Below are 22,201 nucleotides of genomic sequence, written 5' to 3'. Positions count from 1 at the left end.
TATGCTCCTTTCAACTAAATTATTTCTGTTCTCTTGAATACTTTTTAGTTGCTGTAGTTCACCTATTACTCCCATCAAGTACTAAACACATTGTACACCATTTAATATATTACCTACATATATCTAACACATGCAACATGCAATTCAAGTGCTACTACATTAACACATGCATCATTCAAACACTTCTCTTATTTTGAGAGGATGTCCACTTAGCAAGGAATGGTGGAAAATAACACTTTTTAAGCTGTCATAAAGTCTAATACATAAGCTATTTCTAGATTCATTAGGCATCAAGCCCCATACAAAAACACTTTCCTAATCCCTTTTCTCCAGAGCTGAATCCAGCTGGAACTCTATCTCTGCCCATATTTCCCCCTCAAATATGCAAGAGTAAGTGAGTTATCTTCACCTCAGTCTAAAAACATCTGAAAAGTGATGGACACTATCATTTAATTATGATAATAAAAAAAGTAATCAAGTTTTTTGTTTATTGCCACCTTTAGTTTCTGCTGTAGCAATCCTGATATCTGTAAGAACTAACATGGCTTCTGGATTGCAGAGAGCATGTATTGATAAAAAGTATATCATTCAGTAGCAAATGGATCACAGCACAACCAGGTGAAAATATAATGCAGTGCCAACTAGCTTAACAAGCTAACAACCAAAGTGACTAAGCCACTGAGGGTTTAGCCAGTAAGAGCTATAATAATTTAGCTTGAGATTAGCTCTAATCAAGCAAACTCTTGGTAAATACCAGTCCAAGATACACAATATATACTTTGGTATACTCATAGCAGGAATGTCTTATCAAGATTTGTCCAATCAGGGCTATTTGGAGACAAACAACAACAAAAATATCTCTTGTTGAGTGACTACCAGTAGACTGATCATTTGGCTTTTAATTAGCCAAGCTAGTTGTTGCCCAGTAGGCCTCTAAATGCTCATTGCTGCATGTGTTCAAATTTGCATTTATTTACATGTCTAAAAACTGGCATTAGAGTTTGTGCTGTGTCCTTTTATGTTCTGTAACTTATGAGTTCAGTTGATAATATAAATATCAGACTGAAATAAGTATTGAACTTGAGATGATTGACTAGCTTGATTGAAGGATATATTTCAGCATGGGCACAGTCAAATGCTTGAAACTAGTAGAAGAATGTGTGTGTGTGTGTGTGCAGTAAACCTCCATCATTTGACAATGAGGATTCAGTTGTTTCATCAACCAAATAAGCTGCTCCTGAATTAACATAAGCTTTCCACAGACATATCCAGGCAGAACCAGCATGATTACTGATACAATCCACTTGATGGGCATTTATACAGTTCCCATAAATCCAGTTTCACTTATCAGCCAACCCAAAGCTATAAAAACAGCATTTGCCAAAGATGCCATGCTGTAAGATTAAACCTGAGACTTTGTGGTTGCAAGTTAAACTGCTTAACTATTTGGCCAGATAGCATCTACAAATGTGTGTGTGTGTGTATGCTGGAGTGCATAAACAAAATATATGAATCAATATAAAATGCCTTTATTAGTTTGTTGGAATCTACTCTGTATTCTTTGGTATGCATTCCATTTCCATTTGTAAAAATATATTTGATATGTCTTTGGTGATAGTGTGTAGATTTCTTTTATTGTAACAAGTACATAAAAACATGTAGATTTAGAAAAAAGAGATATATCTACTTTGCAATGTTTCCTTCTGTTATCAAATTATTGTTACTATATTTAATGCAGGAAACAAAAAATTAACTAGGAATAATATGCAGAGGTAAAAATATTAATCATTGAATTTTAATTATAATAATTAGTTATTTCGACGAGTATGGAACAACTCAGCATATGTTTAAGTCTTATTATGAGGACAACAGCAAAACAGAGACTTCACTACACTTGCTAAATTAATGACAGAAGAATCACTAAGTGAATGTGCAAGATTACCAAGATAGATATTACTTGTCTCTTGAAGTAAACAATTATGCATCTCTTTTATTCATAGTTTATGCCTTAAAATAGTGTGGTGAGCTGACAGAATCATTAACACACCGGGCAAAATGCTTAACAGCATTTCATCCTTTCAGGATTGATAAAATAAGTACCATCTGGACACTGGAGTTGATGTAATCAACTTATCCCTCCCTCAAAATTTCTGTCTTTGTACCAAAATTTGAAACCAATCTATATCTTAAAATATTAGAGACCAAATAACTACTTTGGTTTAATAATAACTCTGGCTCTCAGAAAAATCATGCATTCTTTACTTAACCAAAACTGCCTGAATGGAGTCTGATATTTCTCATTTGAACTGAGAAATACTTATCTCCAAGTAGTTGATAACATTTTACAAAACATAAATAAAGTTTTCATTTACCAACATGCTAAAAACCATTCACTTCAGCTAGCTATTTGGCTGTGACTTCTTGGTTTCTTCTATTACTAAGATAATTTTTCTTAAGCCAACCAAGATCCACTCAATGTATCCATCACCTACTCTTCCATGAACTTGAGTAGTTTAAACATTGCATGAAAATGTTTTCCACTCATTGTTGGCCAGGGCTACATTTTCATTAATGTTTTCATCTCAATCATTGACCTTCAATAATTCTCTATAACATTAACAAATGCCAAATTCACACGTAGTTATTTTTATTCTTGAAGAAACATAAAAGGCAACTCTTTTGATTAATTTATTAATAAATAAAATGTGCACATATGCATACATATTCCTCTATTCATGAGGATAAAGAGTATTTTTGGTTATAGAAGAAGAAATTTGTTATTCCAACATGTTTATAAAATTGTGTACTGTTCATTATTAGAAGCCAAATTTAATGCCAGAGCTTTTTGCTTAGCATTTCATAATCCTGAGCTTATTGAATGGAAGCCCAGACATGATCAAGGACATGTAGCACTGAAGAAATTAAGTGGTAACCATTTCCATAATTGAGATATGACAGAGCATTATCCACTGGGAGGTAATAAATAGACTGCTTCAAAAGTCTTAAAAATTCTATGTCAGGTTGCAGGACCAAAGAGCTTTCAACACGTAATTGAATAAAACTAATAATATAATATTAGTAATCTAATCTAATACAAGTAACCTAATAAAATATTTAATAAAAGCAAATGCCAGTTTGAAAATATATTGCCACAGGAAAACATAATACCATACAGAAATTTTATCAGAATGTGGTCGATATATCTGGGCTTTAAGCTAATAGCTTGTGTGCTGTACATACATAATACATACATACATATATATATATGTTCTCTGTCTCTTTCTGGTCATTCTCTCTCTGTGTGCATAAATATGCATATGTGTATGTACATAACATACATACACACACACACACACACACACACATATATATATATATATATATATATGTACATATACATATATATATATATATATATATATATATATATATATATATATATATATATATATGTACACACACACATATATATATATATATATATATATATACAGACACACACACATATATATATATAAATACTTTTTCCTTTTTTGAACACTAACTATTCAACCATAAAGTAATAGTGGAATTTGTTGACAATCAAAGAAATGGAGGTATAGTGAACTATGTGTTTGCCAAGGCTATAATCTAGTGAATGTATTAGGAGGGTTTGTACCCATGACCATGTGCTCAGTAGTGTAGTTCAGTACTTTAACATATCTTAATTAATAACCTTTTACATGCACACACACACACAAATGCACATACACACAGCACATATGGATGTATGTGTGTGGTGTCTGTATATGTATTTACATGTGTTTGTGTATGTAGAGTGAGCAAGAGAGAGAAGGGTGGAGAGAGAGAGAGAAAAGAGATAAAGAGAGAAACTGGCAGATTAACAGATATAGCGAAAATGCAAAATATGAACAATATACTAAGTCTCTAAACACTGAATTCCCGGAAGTTAAGCTCACAGAAAATGCAATGATTTATTGCCTGGTTCATATGTCTGGTTTCTTTGCTCTATTTTTTAAAATCTCTTTTTGTTTTGTGTTTTCTATTTTTTCTATTTTTTCACATTGCTCAAATATGGAGAATCTTGCCTCTCACAATATAGAAACATTTCTCATGGCACCAGCAGACAAAATGGAAAAGGCATTGTCCTGGATAATAGTGAAGGAGATGCACTGGAACAGCCACTCTGACTCGTGGGGCTCACACTTGCAGACAGCAATCTCTGCCCAGATAACGATGAGCAGGGATATGGTCTGGTAACCAAGGACGCCAGAAGTCTAAACTACCATCATCACCATCGTTTAATGTCTATTTTCCATGCTGGCATGGATTGGATGGCCTAACAGGGGATGACTAGGCAAAAGACTGCATCAGGCTTCACTGTTTTGGCAGGGTTTTATTGCTAGATACCCTTCCTAATACCAACCACCTTACAGAGTGAATCCTCACAGTAGACCCATATATATATATATATATTTATACACACACACACACACAGATACACACAGTTGTATATTAGTATGGTTTCATCATTTCCACTAAATCAGATCGAATAGTGATCTGTTTTTCAATGCCGTGTTTCATTCATGTTGCACAGTTGGGAATATCAGTGTATTTGCCCTTAGCATCAAGGAAAGTTCTTAGCTGTATCTAACACTAGAGCCTCTTAGTTAAGCATGCCACCTAATGAGATCCACCTGTGTGCCCTGTCTTGTGCTAGAGATTAACTGCATTATTTATATTAATAGCATTGCTCTCAATCAAACAATACATATGTAGCTGTTACCAATATTCTCTCTCTTCAACATTTCTATATAGGTATTATCCTTCCTCTAACATTAATTACCTAACACTGAACTAACATTACTTCCATAAAGAGAGCCCTTGGAACTTATATTACTGGTCGCTTTTGCTGAACTGCCAAAAATAACAGGGATGTAAACACACCAACACCGATTGTCAAGTTGTGGTTAGAGATAAACACAGACATAAAGACACACATACACATACATGTAATCAGTATATGATATAGTAGTTACCTTCAAATGCAATAAAACCTAATCACTTCACATAAAGATGAAACGATCTTGCATCTATGTACTTTCTATACATGAACACTGTTAAAAATCCTCAAACTTGTTAAAAATGGCCAACCTTTATGATACCTGATGAATTTTTTTCATGTCAGTCACACAAATATAACATTATTAAACTTGCTCCACTTATATTAGGATTTAAGAGCAAAAATTGAAAAATGGATGTTGTTCTAATCACTACAAAAAAGGAGAAGTGTAACCAACATTAAAGTACAGAATGTTTATCTGAAATGAGTTGCTGCTAAAAGTATTATCAGGTATACAAAAGAAACCATCTGGCTGATTGGCAAAAATTCACTAACTATACACTACAACTACTGGTCAGTAGATGTACTGTTTCATCTCTCTCTCTCTTCTATCATTAATATCTTGACTTCTGATTCTCTAAATAGACTATGTGGCCCATTACTTCTCTTATTTTGTCTCAATTCCTGAACTTTCAACTGAGCAACTTGCTCATTTTCTTCTACCTCAAACAGTTTTTCTGGAACTTCTATGTGCCTACTATTTTTGTATTGGCATTAACTTACAGATCTTCAGGTCACTCATTAACTGTCCTGATTTCATGAGCCAGGGAGAACATACATTATAATAATGGTAATAATAATAATAATAATAAATGCCCTGATGCAGTCCCAGGCAGTGGCTCTCATGGTTTCTGATCTTAACTTGTTGGAAGTGTTATCATGCATATTGTTTTGTCTGGGTATAAAAGATGGCCTACAGTAAATATTCTACTCAAAACCACAGATTTGCATGTCACTTGCTTGACCTTAACTAGTTGAATATGTCCCTTTGTGGCTGACAATATGTGCAATCTCTGATCATGAGCAAAAGTAGTGAGGGAGCATCATAGCCATGTGTTAAGAGGAAGTCTTTGGGGTTTAGATAATTCACCTCTGGAAACATGGGTGTTTCATTCATCATCTTTAAGCAACTCTTATTTAGGGGCCTTTGAAGCAGAACGGGGTACTTGACATGATGAAAAATCTAACTGAGTCCTGTCTGCAAGGTCATGCACTATTTATCTTGATATGGGATCAGCACGTTGTACACAAATGGTATGCATGCATGTGCCTGATGTACCCTTATCAAATGAGTAGTCATAATGAGTACATTGGGCTTTGCATATTTGTACCCCAGTGTCACTTAGATAGCATGCGCTGCTCTCTCACTCAATAATAATAATAATAATAATAATAATAATAATAATAATAATAATAATAATAATAATAATAATAATCCTTTCTACTATAGGCACAAGACTTGAAGTTTTGGGGAGGACTTAAATCGATTACACTGACCCCAGTATTCTACTGGTACTTAATTTATCGACCCCAAAATGATGGAAAGGCAAAGTCAACCATGGCAGAATTTGAACTTAAAACATAGTGGTGGTTGAAATACCACTAAGCATTTCTTCCAGCATGCAAATGATTCTGCCAGCTCACTGGCTTGCTCAATGCCACATATTTGCTTGTCAGTTGTTTGACCTTAACCAGTTGAGCATGTCCCTTAGTGGCTGACGATATGCGCATCTCTGATCACAAGCAGAAGTAGTGGGGGAGCATCAGATTATGTGTTGAAAGGAAGTCTTTGGGGTTTGGATAATTCACCTCTGGAAACATGGATGTTTTGTTTATCATTCTTAAACAATCCTTATTCAGGGACCTATCTGAGCAGGATGGGCTCCTTGATTTGAAGAAAATTCTAACTGGGCTCCACCTGCAAGGTTATGCACTGTTTATCTTGATATGAGAGCACTATGTTGCACACATATGGTTGTGATGCCTGTGCCTGGTGTACCCTTATCAGATGGGTAGTCATGATGGGTATACTGGGCTTTGTATATTTTAACCCAGTGTCACTTTGATGGCATGCACTGCTCTCTCACTCAATAATAATAATAATAATAATAATAATAATAATAATGGTTTCAGATTTTGGCATAGGTTCAGCAATTTGTGGGAGAGGATAAGTTTATTACATTGACCCCAGTGTTCGATTGGTACTTATTTCATAAACCCCTGATGGGATGAAAGGCAAAGTCAACCTTGGCAGAATTTGAATTCAGAACAAAGAGATAGATGAACTGTCACTAAATATTTTGCCCAGTCTGTTACTGATTCTGTCAACTTGCCACCTTAATAATAATAATAATAATAATAATAATAATAATAATAATAATGAAATATTCATACTAATACATACATACATATGTATATGTGTGTAATTGTATGTACCTGCAGCTATGTATACATGTATTATATTGATTGGCTCAATTTATTGATCTGGAGTTCACATATTTCTGCATTATTAGCAATAAAAATAGAATATTAGGCAATAGAATACTGAGCTGTATGAATAGTTTCTATAGTAATATGCCATATTTGTTTCTATCTCAATATTTTGATAACAACACACACATACACACACACTCACACACAGGTACACATTTCAAATTTATTTGGTTGCTTGGTACATGTATGTTTAAAGCCCTGCTGAGATTGTTTAATATACATGTCTGTTGAATAGCAGGCTATTAATTTCATGATATGGCTGAGATAAAATACCTCACTGAAATGTTCTGCTTACTAATTACAAAAACTGCAGGTTTTTACTTATGTAATAAGTGAGTTGAAAACCATTTAACCACAGAGGTTATTCAAAAATATCTTGCTTCAGGGATTTAGAATCTAAAAACTATAAGCAAACTATAAGCAATGGATGTAACGCCACTAAAATCAGTAGATCTAAACTTTTGGACATTTTGGATAATGTGGACTGGAGTGGATCATCGTTGTCATCGTCGTCGTCATCATCATCATCCTCCACCTCATCATTTTAATGTCTACTTTTCCATGTTTGCAAGGCCATATGTGAATATGCTGGGACAGAGTTTTCTATGGCTTAATGCCCTTCCTGTTGTGAACTCCCAAGTGAAGTTTAAGCTCCTAGTCTATCAAACAACAAACAGCTTGGGCATGCTTATGTGGAGAACTGGAAACAAACAACAACAAAACGAGCCCTTTATTTACAAAGATCACACAACATATCAAGGCATGCCAAGAAGCCTGGACATGCTTTTGTCATGGATAGCAAGCAAATGACACCATTAGTGAAGCTATTGTTTATAACCACTAAGCAAAATGCGAGGCAAATATGAAATCCTTCAAACACACACACATATACATAAATGCCTACATACATCTATATGTGTGTGTGTGCATGTGTGCATGTGTGTGTGTGTGTGTGTGTGTGTGTGTGTATGAAGGGCTTCTTTCAGTTTCAGTCTATCAAAACCACTCATAAATCTTTGGTTGGTTTGTTGTCACTTGCTGAAGATGCCACACATTGGGACTGAATGCAAAATGTCGAGGGGTGGATGTAGTGAATGGTGGATAAGGGCTGGGGTATTACCAATGATGTATGGGAGAGTGTAGAGCAGCATAATTGTAATGATGACACAGTAGACAAGGAAAGGATGAGAGAGAGATGAAGTGAGGGGGAAAGAGGCAGGTGTAGTGCATGGGGGAGAATGAGACACATATAGTGGTAGAGGGGAATAGATAATTTTGTTGCTCAATGGGATAATCAATATAAAATGCAGGTGGAGTGGACAGTATAAGGATGAAGGATGGATATCAAGTGAAATGGTTTGAGGCAGTGAGAAAGACTAGTAGTATCAGGGAAAAGCTATAGTTAGAGAGACAAATGGTGGTGGGGGTGTCTTGAAGAGGACATTGCGTGAAGGTCTAGTTATGTATACACAGACACAGAGCACATTCTGGATAGCATATCAACTGTCATCCTGGTCCCTTGTCATTTGTTCTGTGAAGTTCAGGATCCTGAAATCAGCTTTCACCAATTTGTACCATGTCTTCTTTGGTCTCCCATTTCCACAACCTTCATCCGCATTAAGTGATCAACACTTTTCATACAAATGTCCTCATTCATATACATCACATGCCCAAACCAGCACAGTTTTCTTTCTTTCACATTACATCTGATTCCTTTTATGCTCAGTTTTATCTCAATGTACGATGCCCTTCATGATCACTTACATTGCACATCCAATGGGGAATTCTCTCTTCATTTCATTCCAGTCTTCTCAAGTCCTCTACATTGAAGGTCCATGTCTCACTATCATGCAACATTGTAGTTCTAATTGAAATGTCATATAATTTGCTTTTCACTTTAAGGGAGAGGGGTTTTTGTTGCCAGCAGTGGTAGTAACTCCCTGAACTTTCTACAACCATTCTTAGCCTGGCTGCTGGTCTTTCAGAGCAACCAACTTTACTGTTAGTTACATCTCCTAAATATCAAAAGCCATCAGTTACTTCTTGTAGGTTTTAAAGAGATTCTGTTTCCATTGTGCTCATAGTATGTATTACTCCAGTGCATCTATTACATATGAAGCTTATGTTCTGTTATTCTACTACATTTCATGTTCTTGTGCATTCATGGCTTACAATATGTACAACATATCGAATTTATACCTACTCATTTTCTGTTTAGTGAGCAAGGCACTTCCCTGAGGATAGAAGGGTCTTGTTTTCTTCCCTACTTATTAAAACCTTTGTCTTTGTTAAGCTCTTACCTTAAGACCTCTTGATACTAGGTTCAGCTTCTAAGCCTGGATTTCCTCTCTAATTCCCCTATAGATTCAGCTATGATAGCTAGATAATTGGCATATAGGTATTCCCATAGACAGCTAATCTTAAACTTCTCTGTGAAGGCCTGTAGGTCTATGAGGAATAAAAAAGAACTGAGTACAATGGAATATAGTGATACTGATTATAATTATTAATAATGTGGCTAAGAAATGTATTTAATCAGCATCACTACATTTAGCATATTCGTAGATATGCTAATGATTTTAATCTCTTAATCTTGCCATTTGAATAGGAAATGTTTTGCTAAGGAGGTCTAAGATCAAAATAAATCTGTTACTTTCACCACTTGACTTTATAAACTAGACTCACTTCCATCTGTATGCTGTATATTATTAAAAATTTCAACAGATTTTATTTAAGTTGTTTCCCTTGGTTGCTGTTTGTCAAGTTCTGAAACACTTCTAGAGGAAATTCTTAGTTTAATCCTATCTTAATTATGCAGAACCCTACAGTTTAGCAACTACTCATTCCGGTAATATTTACTGAGGATGTTGAAATTTTAGAAGCAAAATTAGTTAAATGAATGACAGTAACAGTAACAGTGATAAATGACAGACTCTATAATAGTCATTGTGGTAATGCATGGAGTTGCAACAAACTTGTATTTTTATGATAATATGTTTTGTCTTCTATTTGACTTGCCTTGCATTTAAATATTTGAAGCATTTATTCATATATCTATATAACCAGGTTAATTGTTCTCAAATATTATCTGAGTTTTAAGTTCAATTATATGAAATATATATATACACACAAATGTACATGCATACACACATATATAAATGCATAAAACTGCCGCCATTCTCTTAGGGTTAGTAGTGCTATAAGCTGCATGATGGAAGCACCCAGTACACTCTGTAAAATGGCTGGTATTGGGAATGGCATCCAGCCATAGAGACCATGCCAAAGACATGAGGCCCATCAGATCCTGTCAAACCATCTAACCCATGCCAACATAGAACATGGGTGTCAAATGATGATTATATATATATGCATATGTATATCATCATCAACAACAACATCAGTTTAATGTCCACTTTTCCATGCTCACATAGGTTGGATGGAATTTGATAAGGCAGATTTTCTATGGCTTGATGCCTTTCCTGTTGCCAACCCTAGTAGGTTTACAAGTAAGGTAATAATTCCACATACAAACCCGCATGCACACACACACACACACACACACACACACACTTATTTCAGTTTTTGTCTACCAAATCCACCCTTAAGGCTTTGATTAGCCCAGGGCTGTAGTAGAAATCACATATTCAAGATATCATGCCGTGGAACTAAACCTGAAATCATGTGGTGGGAAACAAGCTTCTTGCTAAACACCCACACCTGTGCATATATATATATTTTTTTTTTTCTTATTCATTTATTTGTTTCAGTTACTTGACTGCAGCCATGCTGGGGCACCACCCTGCTGGGTTTTAGTTAAACAAATTGACCCCAGTACTATTTTTTTAAGCCTAGTACTTATTCTATCGGTCTCTTTTACCAAACTGCTAAGTTACAGGGATGCAACACCTCAACACTGATTGTCAAGTGGCAATGGAGGCACACGTACACACACACACACACACACACACACACTTACACACACACACATACACACACACACATATATACGATGGGCTTCTTCCAGTTTCTGCCTACCAAATCCATTCACAAGGCTTTGGTCAGCCTGAGACTATTGCAGAAGACACTTGCCCAAGGTGGCATGCAGTGGAACCATGAACCATGAACCTGGAACCATGTGGTTGGGAAGCAAGCTTCTTACCACTTCTTTCTTTTATTCATTATGCCACTCATAAACTTTCAAGATAATTGCAAAAGTATTATGATTTATTGGCTTTAACTGAGTAACCAAAATTTCAAGAACAAAAACAATGAACACTATGTTGCAATTTCTTTCAAAGTATACACATGCAAAAGTATTTGCATGTATTTCTTTGAAAATGAGATAAAATATTAATCCTATTACTCGCAATTTTTGTTTCTTTTAATTATATCAGAGACGTATTTGACAAGCATGTAGTTTGGCTGTGAGGTTGTATTGAGATTAAAATTAGTGTAAGAGAGAAATCATATATTAGCCATTTAAAAACACACAAAGACTGTTAACCTCACTTAAACATTTATTATCAGGTATCAAAATTTTCATTTTACTGTGACCTGCTCACTGACATGAGTTCTCTGCAATTCTGATGTGACAAAAAAGTTTAACATCAAATAATACATGTTTAAATGACGTTAACAATCTTTGCATGCTTTTGAATGACTAATAAATGTTTTCCATGCTCCAATCATTATGTGTATGTGTAATATATATATAAATATTTATTGTAACATATGTATGTGTTATATATATGAATTTGACATGTTTGCATGTCTATTATGTAGTTTTACACACACACACACATTAATATATATATGGGATACACACACATACATTACAAATTATCAGTTAAAATTTAAAATAAAAATAATATAGGACCCAATACCAGAGATATGAATATTACACCTACCTGAGCATAGTACAAAACTTATAGTACAAAACTGCAAAACTAATTTTCCTATATATATATATACATGTGATGCAAGCACACACACATGCTCAGGATGTTTATGCAACATCATGTTTCCTATAATTGCTTTGTGCTGACCAGTGTCTTGTGAATTAAATTGGTAGGTGGAAACTGTATGGAAGCTCATTGATGCATGCACATACGTATGTATATATCTCTGTGTGTGTGTGTGCGTGTGTGTTTGAGTGTGCATAAAAGATGTCATTTTTGCTTTTGCATAAGATTTTGTTTACATTCTTATCCATCCCCCAATTAGACTTTGCAATATTTAAATTTATTAAAATTTTTCTCATTCATACTGTGTGTTGTACAAAATATATATTAATTAATGAGGAGCCTATAAAAATTACAAATTAAGTTATCTACTATGATGCTATTCTAATTTATGACCATTTCATTTAGCATTCTATGTTACTGATGGGGGAATGAAACAAAGTATGGTTTTTTTGAGGAGCAGTCAACAAACTGGGAAACTGCTCATTAGGAGGCTCTCCATATTCTTTCATTGCACACCAAAAGTATAGATGTAATGTATTTACATTCTTGTTTCACTAGGAGTAAACTTTGTAATATTTCAGTTCTTTTGATTCATACTGTGTTATACTTTAAGTTTCCACTCACACACGTGTGCTCATACAGCTTTTTGAGGTGAATTTTTGTCTTGCAACTCAAATTTTATGACGTTGTGATTGGCTCTTGCTTGAAGACCACAGTGGTAGGAAACTTGAGTTGTGAGATAAAACTTCAGTTTCAGTAAACCATACACTCCACACCATCTACTGAGTACTCTTTCATTTATTTGACATAATTCAACCTTTGTATGTAAATGCAGACAGACAGACAGACAGACAGACAGATAAATAGATAGATAGATAGATAGATAGATAGATAGATAGATAGATAGATAGATAGATAGATAGATAGATAGATAGATATGTGTCTGTATGTGTGCATGCAGTAGTGTATCTGATGTATGTTGTTTAAACCAAACAGGGTAGCAAAAACCCATGCAATGCCATTGGATATATATATATATATATATATATATATATATATAATTAAAGTAATATATTTGAGATATTTAACAATGTCTGATAGAATTGATCTAAGAATACTTACTAATCTATAGATCCCTTATCCATTAAACATGTTTCATTTTATGTATATCACTATATGTTTTTTCTACATTCTATGTACTACTGATCACATGGTCACAAGTTCAGAGGCTTGTGATGCAGTTTCCCTGATGGAACAAATACCATTTACATATCATATTTGGTCAAATAGTAAAATCCCTGCACAGAATATTTAAAATAACAACTGGACTAGTATATATATTTTTATAAAACTAAAGTATGTTTTGTTTAAAATAGATTTGTAAATGAAGTCATCTATGCCAGAATTGTGGTTGTACAGTAGGGAATAAGTCAGTAAGTGCATACTATTCAATTACCGCTGATCAGTTTATAGATTTTGAATGGATGTAGCATTGAAGCATGACTTTACAGAACATGGAGAATGTAATTCTTTTTTATTTAAGAATTTAAACATCAGTGTTCTATATCTTTTTGTTTGATATTGTCTCAATAATTTGTAGCGTCTGACCATTTACTTAAAATGCATTCTTTGAACAATGTTAGTTAATTCATAAATGTATTAATTGATGAATTTATGGATTGTGAAATTACAACAAATTGATAAAAAGTATTACTACTCACTAGTCACAAAATAGACAGCAAGAACTCAGATGGAAAACTTCTATTTTCTAACTAAAGCACAATGTCTGCACTAACTTTACAACTAAAATTTCAATTATAAAAGAAACAAAGCCCCACCAGACAATTATACTAGAATTAGAAGAAAAAAAATTATAACTTCTCAAGGACATTTGTTTATGAGGATTAGATTGAATTTATTAGGGCCTTAATATATTTCTTTATTACCCACAGAGGGCTAAACATAGAGGGGACAAACAAGGACAGACAAAGGGATTAAATCAATTACATCGACCCAGTGCATAACTGGTACTTAATTTATCAATCCCGAAAGGATGAAAGGCAAAGTCGACCTCGGCGGAATTTGAACTCACAACGTAATGGCAGACAAAATACTGCTAAGCATTTTGCCCGACGTACTAACGTTACTGCCAGCTCGCCAACGGGAAGTGCAATTATTCGACTAAGCAGTATAATTATTAATGTTATCCAATTATACAGTATTTTTTAACTTCTCTTTTACAGATAAGCTTAGCTGAAGGAGCATGAATGGGGAATATCTTTTATAGAAAGTACTCCTTAGGGATTGTTTTTCAAAGATTTAATTCATAACATTGCTGTATAATGAAATATAAATATCAATTTTTAGTATAGAGTATGTGATCACTACTTATTAGATGTAAATAATCAGACACTGGTAGAACAAGAACATATTTCAGTGTTGAATGTTTTCAATCTGAATGGGCTTATAAAAAGGAGGTGACACAAAGAGTAATTATTAAAAAAAAAATTAAATAATGTAAAAGCTCTAGTGAAATATTGTGTGCAGTCAGACAAGGAATAACTGTGAACAAGATATTTATTCTTTTATGGTATGAATACACAAAGTAAGGATAATGGTTTGGTTAACTTATCTTTATATCATATGCACACACATTCCTCATTTCTAATTATTCAAAGACATTTTAAAAATATATTGACATCAAATGTGCAAAGGCTTCTTTCATGATAAACCTTGATTAAATAAAACTAAAACTAATTACTGAATCATTCATGTACATGCATAGCTAGATACCCAGATAGGCATGCATGAAAGAAATACATAGTTATATATACAAATATATTATTTGGTATATTCACATGCATATAAGGTTCACATAAAATATTCCAATCTTATTTATTTTAAGAAAAGTTTTGCTTAAATTGTAAAGACTTTGATATTCCTCTTAACTATGTTTATATTTTTCATGATAGTACTTACTATAAAACATTTGGAATATTTTAAGTATCCTTATTTCTAAAATAAACAATAATTAGCCATGCTTCAAACCACTTTTTGCTCCTTTATTGAGAAACAATTTATGAATTAATATAACTTAAATCTAATTAATAAAAAATTGTACCAGTAAAGAAAATATAATCTATGTTGGTTACTGAGCACTGGTGATACTAACACAAATATAAAGCATCCTGGAAGTGAAATTAAAATCCCATAATTATACTTGGTGATGCTGGGTTAAAATTAATTTACATGCAACATTTTCCTCTTGACTTTTCAGTTAGTTACATAATTTATATTTTCTATAATTAAGGAATTAAGAATTTTTTGTTAACTTTTTATAAATAAATGGTATAAACTGAGATGATTGTTTTCCTAAGGGTATTCTCTTTGGGAAGTTATTAAAATTTAGATGGTAGTAAATGTCAGTGAATTTATGGTAAACTGAAGCCAAACACTGCAGGGATTCTAGTGAAGAAATGTTTTAATAAATGAGAAATTGGAAGAAAGAGTTGTAGGAGTAGGAGTTTTGACATGAGATATGAAGAGAAAATAAGGACTAGACAATATCCAGAAATGAAGAAATGATCGAGAAATTTAAAGTATGGAATAAAATCAAAAAAGTAAAGATGGGTGATCTTTATTTAAATTCATTTCAAAAGAATCTCTATCTAGCTGAATAATTAAATTTGAAGTGATGTATATAATCTGTAACAGAAGCAAATAAAATTTTGGCTTTAAAATTGAAATAAATAAATATAAAATGGTGGAGATGATGGTAAAGGCAATAAAACTGAATGGTGATAAGATTTTAAATTTACTGGCAGTCATGGACTATTTTCTTTAATATTTAGCGCAAAATTTTAGTTATTTTTTCAATTTTCTTTTAAATCACCTTTTGGCCAACAGACAGACAGACAGAATGATATAGTAAATGCTTGTAAATGGGTTGATTATTTGGATTCATAAATAAAGGAAAGATACTGAAAAATCTCAAAAAGTACTGTGTATCATCAATAAAAAATTCCATCAGCCGAACTTTTATAACAACTTTAATAAGTCAAACTTTAGTAACAAGTTTTTATTCAACCTTTTTCTGAATCATATCAGAGTAATAAAGGAAAATAAATACTGCCTTTTGTTTTCTTGAAACACACACAAAAAAATCTTGGTGACATTGCATAACCCAAAAAATGAAATATTATTTGTGATATTTAATCATACTCAAAAGAAAATATATCTATGAGAAATTTTACACCAGTAAGAATTGAATGAATTTATTGTTATGTATTGCAATTTAGGGAATAAAATGAATTGGAAAAAATGAATGGAGAATGTTGTCCATTATAATTATAAAATTTCATGTTTGAGGAGAGACACAAAACTAACATAACAAAAGATACTTTTTGAGTTTCGAATATTAATTAGCATGTGGAAAACGAAAACAATATTAGTTAGAGAAGATAACCTTCTCTGAGGATAAATGGAGAAATAATCCACAAATAAAATGGACAATGTCTTGAGGAAGATGTTAAGATAAATCCTAGCACCAACCAAGCATGCATAAAAATATATTTAGATGCAAGCATGCCTGAAATATATTAAGTGTAGTCAAACACACACACACACATACACACTCACACAATAACAGATATACATATGTACAATTGCAGGCACAAATATATGCATATATGTATATTTACATATGCTTATTCAGATATGTAAAGAAGCTATATATTTATATGCATAAAATGTATGTATACAAAATTAATATACAAGTAAAATATATACATTTGTCTTATATACAATTTTCAGCTTATTAAAAAGAGCTTTTTGATGTAGGAATCAAGGAATAAAGTTACACATAAAATTAATGGAAAAATGAAGAATATTCATTAGTGATATTTTGATCAAAGATCTTATATTACCTGATTTTGCTGTAAAATATAAGTTGAAATGAAAAAAGTACAATATATAATCGATATATAATCAGTGACTGAACTTCTTTCAAGGTTCAAAATAGATTTTCTTTTGTTTTTTTCTTTCTTTTGGTAATCAAAGTCACCATATTTTAGAGTATTTGTTAAAGATAAGATTTAGCTTCAGAAAATTAATCTTTTCAGTAGCTTGACAAGAACTTGTACATCATGTTTTAAATTTTCTTTTATGCATGATATGGTTTTTAAAAAGTCTATTACCTGATTTTATAATGTACAAGAGAGATTATTATCTTCTCTGTTGCTTTCAAAATGTTTTAGATCCTGATGCATTACTAAACAAATAGTTTTTTGACTCATTATATGTCATGTGCTGTTGTAATATGAAATTAAGCATTTAAAATATACAATATTGAACAGAAAGGGTGATTTATAATTAGTTGACATACTTCACCAATTTTACATTCCCTTCTATGGATATTCTGGAGTTGTTGGCAGCAGCCATGTCAAGAACTTTGAGTCCATTAAAGACTAAACCTGAAATTAAATACAGATGAATCACTTAGAATAATCCTTGATAAATAAAAGATATTAAAGATATTAAGTATAATGGACAAATGAAATGATTTCATAAAATTCAGTTTAGTGTAGAACAATGATCTAGCTAAGGAGTACAAATGTGTGTTAGGTCTGATATATTTTTTTAGTTATTCTATACCATTGCAGATTATGTTAAAGAAAGGAAGAAGTAACTTTAGAGAAGACATAATTTTTGATTTGTATTCTAGAAAAAAGTGTTAAATTCTTAGTTCAATGGTTCTTTTGAAATTGCAATGTGGGATTAGTAGGCAAGTGATTCAGGGTTAATAATTTGCATGAACTTTCAAAGATCAGGGATTGTTTGTATTGGTTGTTTATACTCTAGGAAGGAGCATAAGAGATAGAAATAAAGATTCTATCAGTTGTTTTGATTTAGCGAATTTTCAGTATCAGATGCTGTTTTGAAGAAAAACATTAGCTCATGCTTTTGAAAGATGCAATTTTATTGTTGATCTAGGACTAAAGATTAATTTTGATGAACAGATATAGACTGTAAAACATAAGGTAAAATTAGTACAATTTAAGATGGAAAAATAATTCAAATTCACCAGAAATTCAACATCAAGACTTCTGAATGAGTAAAGATAAGAAGTGAATTCTTAAAATAATATAACATTGTTAAATGAAAAGAAAAACTAAACTACAAGATAAAACCAATAAATGTTCTCATTTAGAAAACATTTGTAGAGAAGGTTGTAAAATTTGTTACATTAGCTTTTTTTTTGTTTCAGTTTAAGTTTCCTTGTAAGTTAAGTTATTGTTTTAAGTAGCATGAGTTAGACAGATCCTCTGCAGCAGTATTTTACAGCCTCCACTTTGCCAACACTTCTAGATACAGGGATGTAGTATACCTATTCTAAAATCAAGATACTAATGGTAAGGATTTTCTTTTAGTCATTAGCAACTGTTTCCATATCAATACTCTGGTATCATTTATATGTTTTGACACTCTAAAATAGATTAACTGCACCACAAAACAATTTCACTGTTATCCCATTCACTAGTAATTTAAGAAATTATCATTTTGTACCTTGAGGAACACTTGGACAATATTGTCATTCCACACACAAAAAGAAATCTCATATCCTTGGCATTGCCAATAATATTATTATGAACTTCATTATAAAGAAAAGAAACATTAAATGACTCAGAATAAATTGATGACTCAGTATACTGAGTACCTTCTAAAAGTGCAATGATCTTTCTCTCACAAAACAACCAAGAATTATGGGTTGCTCCTAAATGTTAAGCAACCTACTTATCTATTATTCTAACAATTATTCCAGAAACAAATAATATACAAGGGAATTCATTCACTTAAGTATTAAAACCTCCTTCACTAAAATCTATTTATTTACAACCAAATGTGACACATTAAAAGATATAATTTTTACACCATTACACTTAATATCAGCAAAATTGCAGATCATGTTTAGGAAAAAACTTTCTGGGTATGCTCTATATCCATCAGATTAGAAACTTTCTCTCATACCTTCCCTTTGCACTATGTGCCAATGGAGCTTACACATGTGCCAATGGAGCTTATCAACTCTGGTGTGTCTTAAGGTTCAGTAACATCTTTCAGATTTAACTCTGTTCATTTATGAACCTGCTCTACTTTTATAGACACTTCTATGCAAATGATACTATACTTTAATATTTCTTAACTTTACATCCACAAGCATCATTCACACATGACCTAAACACCCAACACCATGCACTCACAAGTGAAACAATCAATAGAATCATGACGACTTTATCTCCTTTAATACACATACAAATACTAGGCTTTGTATCTGATGATCTTCCTTATGAATAACATTATCAAAACTGCATTACAAAGACTAGGATTCTTTTTTTAGAATCCCAGAATCTTTTACAAGTTAACCATCTATAAAGTTCAAATAAAATCCATGCTAGTGTACTATTCATATCTATGGGATGTTGTTGCTACACATCGGTCTGGGAACCCTACAAGTGTCATAAACACTGTTCTTTCTCTTTTGATTAACTTATAAAAACAAAACACTCGCTAAGAAGCACAAATTTCACACTGGGTTGTTAACCATTAGTAATAATTGGGATACAAACTCATCAATAAAGTTTGCCCTGAAAGGAGCCTATTCAATGTGCTATAAATAGCCTGCCAATACTCTACAGATCACAACCTGCTATTTTCAGAAGAGAAATACATATGAAGCAATGTAATCTGAAACATGTTTTAAAAAGCAACAAAGTATGGGTGGCCTTGGCTAGAATGCTTTTGATCTAAGATCTATTTAACCAGAGCCAACATGTGGTTAAACAACAATCATATTGTTTATCACACAGATGTTACCAGCGTCTCTGAACATGTCTTAAACACATTGGATAAAAAGGCAGATGGAATATACTATAATTTCATATATCCATGGTTTCTGAACAGATTGTGGTATATCAATGTTCTTTAAATTGAGACACAGTGACAGAAACAATTGGAACAATTTCTTTTAAAATCAGAAACAATATTATTCTCAAAAGAAAAAAAAATCTAGGCTATTATATTAGTTAATACTTGTCAATTCAGCATGAAATGTTTCATGTATGAAATTCTATTATATCATTGAAATGAATCAGAAAAAAAAGTTATTCTGACAATAGCAGAAGCTGGAGGAAATTCAGAAAATATATACAATAAAAGAATTTCTTTCGTAGATAAAAGGTAGATAATATAATGTATATGATGAGAAATACTTTCATGTAGTTGTAGGCTAGGATTAGTAAAAGAAAATGATATTATTTAACTTGAAGGAAATAAATTGAATAACTTCACTAAATCCAAAATCTGATTAAGATGTACCATTCACAGAATAAGCTGTAGGTAGTGAAAACGTATACTTAGAATGAATGTGAAGAAAAGGGAGAAATTCTATGATCACAAGTTTTGTAGAGTTGACTTTCAGACAAAGAAGACTTAAGGTGGACTAGAACTTGTTAAAAGACCCAGACAAATTAAGAAACTAATAAAATTTAGATTGAATTTGAAATAGATTCTGACTGAGAAAATGCATAACAACATTACCAATGAAACATGAGCAAATGAAAGAATCTCTCAATAGTTGTTTAACCTGCTAGAAATAGCAGCTAGTCTCTCTCAGATGACACTCTACCATTTCAGGAAGAACATATTGGATAATGCAGTGCTAAATATATTATGTCTCAAAATAGACAAGAGAGTTAAAATTGGAAAACATTTAATTATAATTCCGCTGCCCTAACCCTAACCCAACAGTAAGTAACAATGAAATGTGTCTGAAAGTACCTGATATTTCTCCACGGTATGCCTTCTGAATCTGTGAGTCCCAGCTATCTTTCTTTCCACCAATGTATATGTAAGCTTGGTTGTTGAATATACTCATTTGCTCACCTGTAAAAGATAATTTAGATAACATGAATGTAAGAATATGACAAGCTGAATACACAGAATGAGTGAAGATGTAACAGAATGACTGCTAAATTATAAGTTTGAAATCCAATTTCCAGATTTTACATGAGTTTTTTTTTTACTTCTGCATCAGATAAAGTTTATATTTATCAGTGATGCTTTTGTTTCCTTAAGAGTTGTTTCCATATATGAAATCATTTTTATTATGACTATTATTCATTACTGTAATAAGTAATGAATTTTAATATAGTGAATCGATATCATCATTATCAATATAATTATCACTAAGTATTGTTGTTAAAAACATTATTGTAACAATTTAAAAATGTTTTAACGTTCTAATTATAGTCCAAGATTTTTTCCTTAGCACTAGTAAATTATATTAGTAAATTTGTTAGTATGAGTTGAATTAGAGGGGTGAGAAATAGTGATGAGCATTGAAAGATCTTAACACCAAAGGATATGTTGCATTAGTTATAGGCTAAATAATTCATCAATGTAGGTGAAGTACAGATTTTAAGTACACTGATTTCTGTATAATATTGATACTATATATGACAGTCTTACTGCAAAAAGGGATTAAAAATGAGAATCATATAGTCTCTCGCCAAATCAATACTCTCTTTCAATTCTCTTGATTTGATAGTTTTGCATAAGGTTAAATTGAGATTTATGAATTTCAGTATTGCATGACTTAAGCTTAGAGATTTGGTACATTCATTTACTCTAAAAATTAGTTCATGAATCTTTGTATCACACAGTTTTCAAAGCATCCTTATTCCAAAGCAACATAGTTATTTGTTATAGAATTAGATTCAAGAAATATGGAATGCCTCAACTATATTTTTAATAATGAGTTTGGTTATCACTGCAAAAATTATAA

At 32.3% G+C, this 22,201-nt stretch overlaps 1 protein-coding gene across 7 annotated transcripts in view; it reads right to left on the bottom strand.

Annotated features, from left to right (window-relative positions):
* LOC115210357 (neurexin-3) overlaps positions 1-22,201 on the bottom strand; it is a 304,944-nt gene that overhangs the window by 11,266 nt on the left and 271,477 nt on the right. For all 7 annotated transcript variants that reach the window (XM_029778911.2, XM_036502415.1, XM_029778912.2 and 4 more), the window contains 2 exons: positions 21,196-21,300; positions 17,744-17,831 (listed from right to left, as the gene is read on the bottom strand). In XM_029778911.2, the coding sequence (XP_029634771.1) occupies positions 17,744-17,831; positions 21,196-21,300 (193 nt within the window). The remainder of the gene's footprint in view (positions 1-17,743; positions 17,832-21,195; positions 21,301-22,201) is intronic.

Source organism: Octopus sinensis, linkage group LG4, assembly GCF_006345805.1.
Source record: "Octopus sinensis linkage group LG4, ASM634580v1, whole genome shotgun sequence".
Lineage (NCBI taxonomy): Eukaryota > Metazoa > Mollusca > Cephalopoda > Octopoda > Octopodidae > Octopus > Octopus sinensis.
Note: the sequence above shows the minus strand (reverse complement) of the source record. Positions and strands in the feature narration are given on the sequence as shown.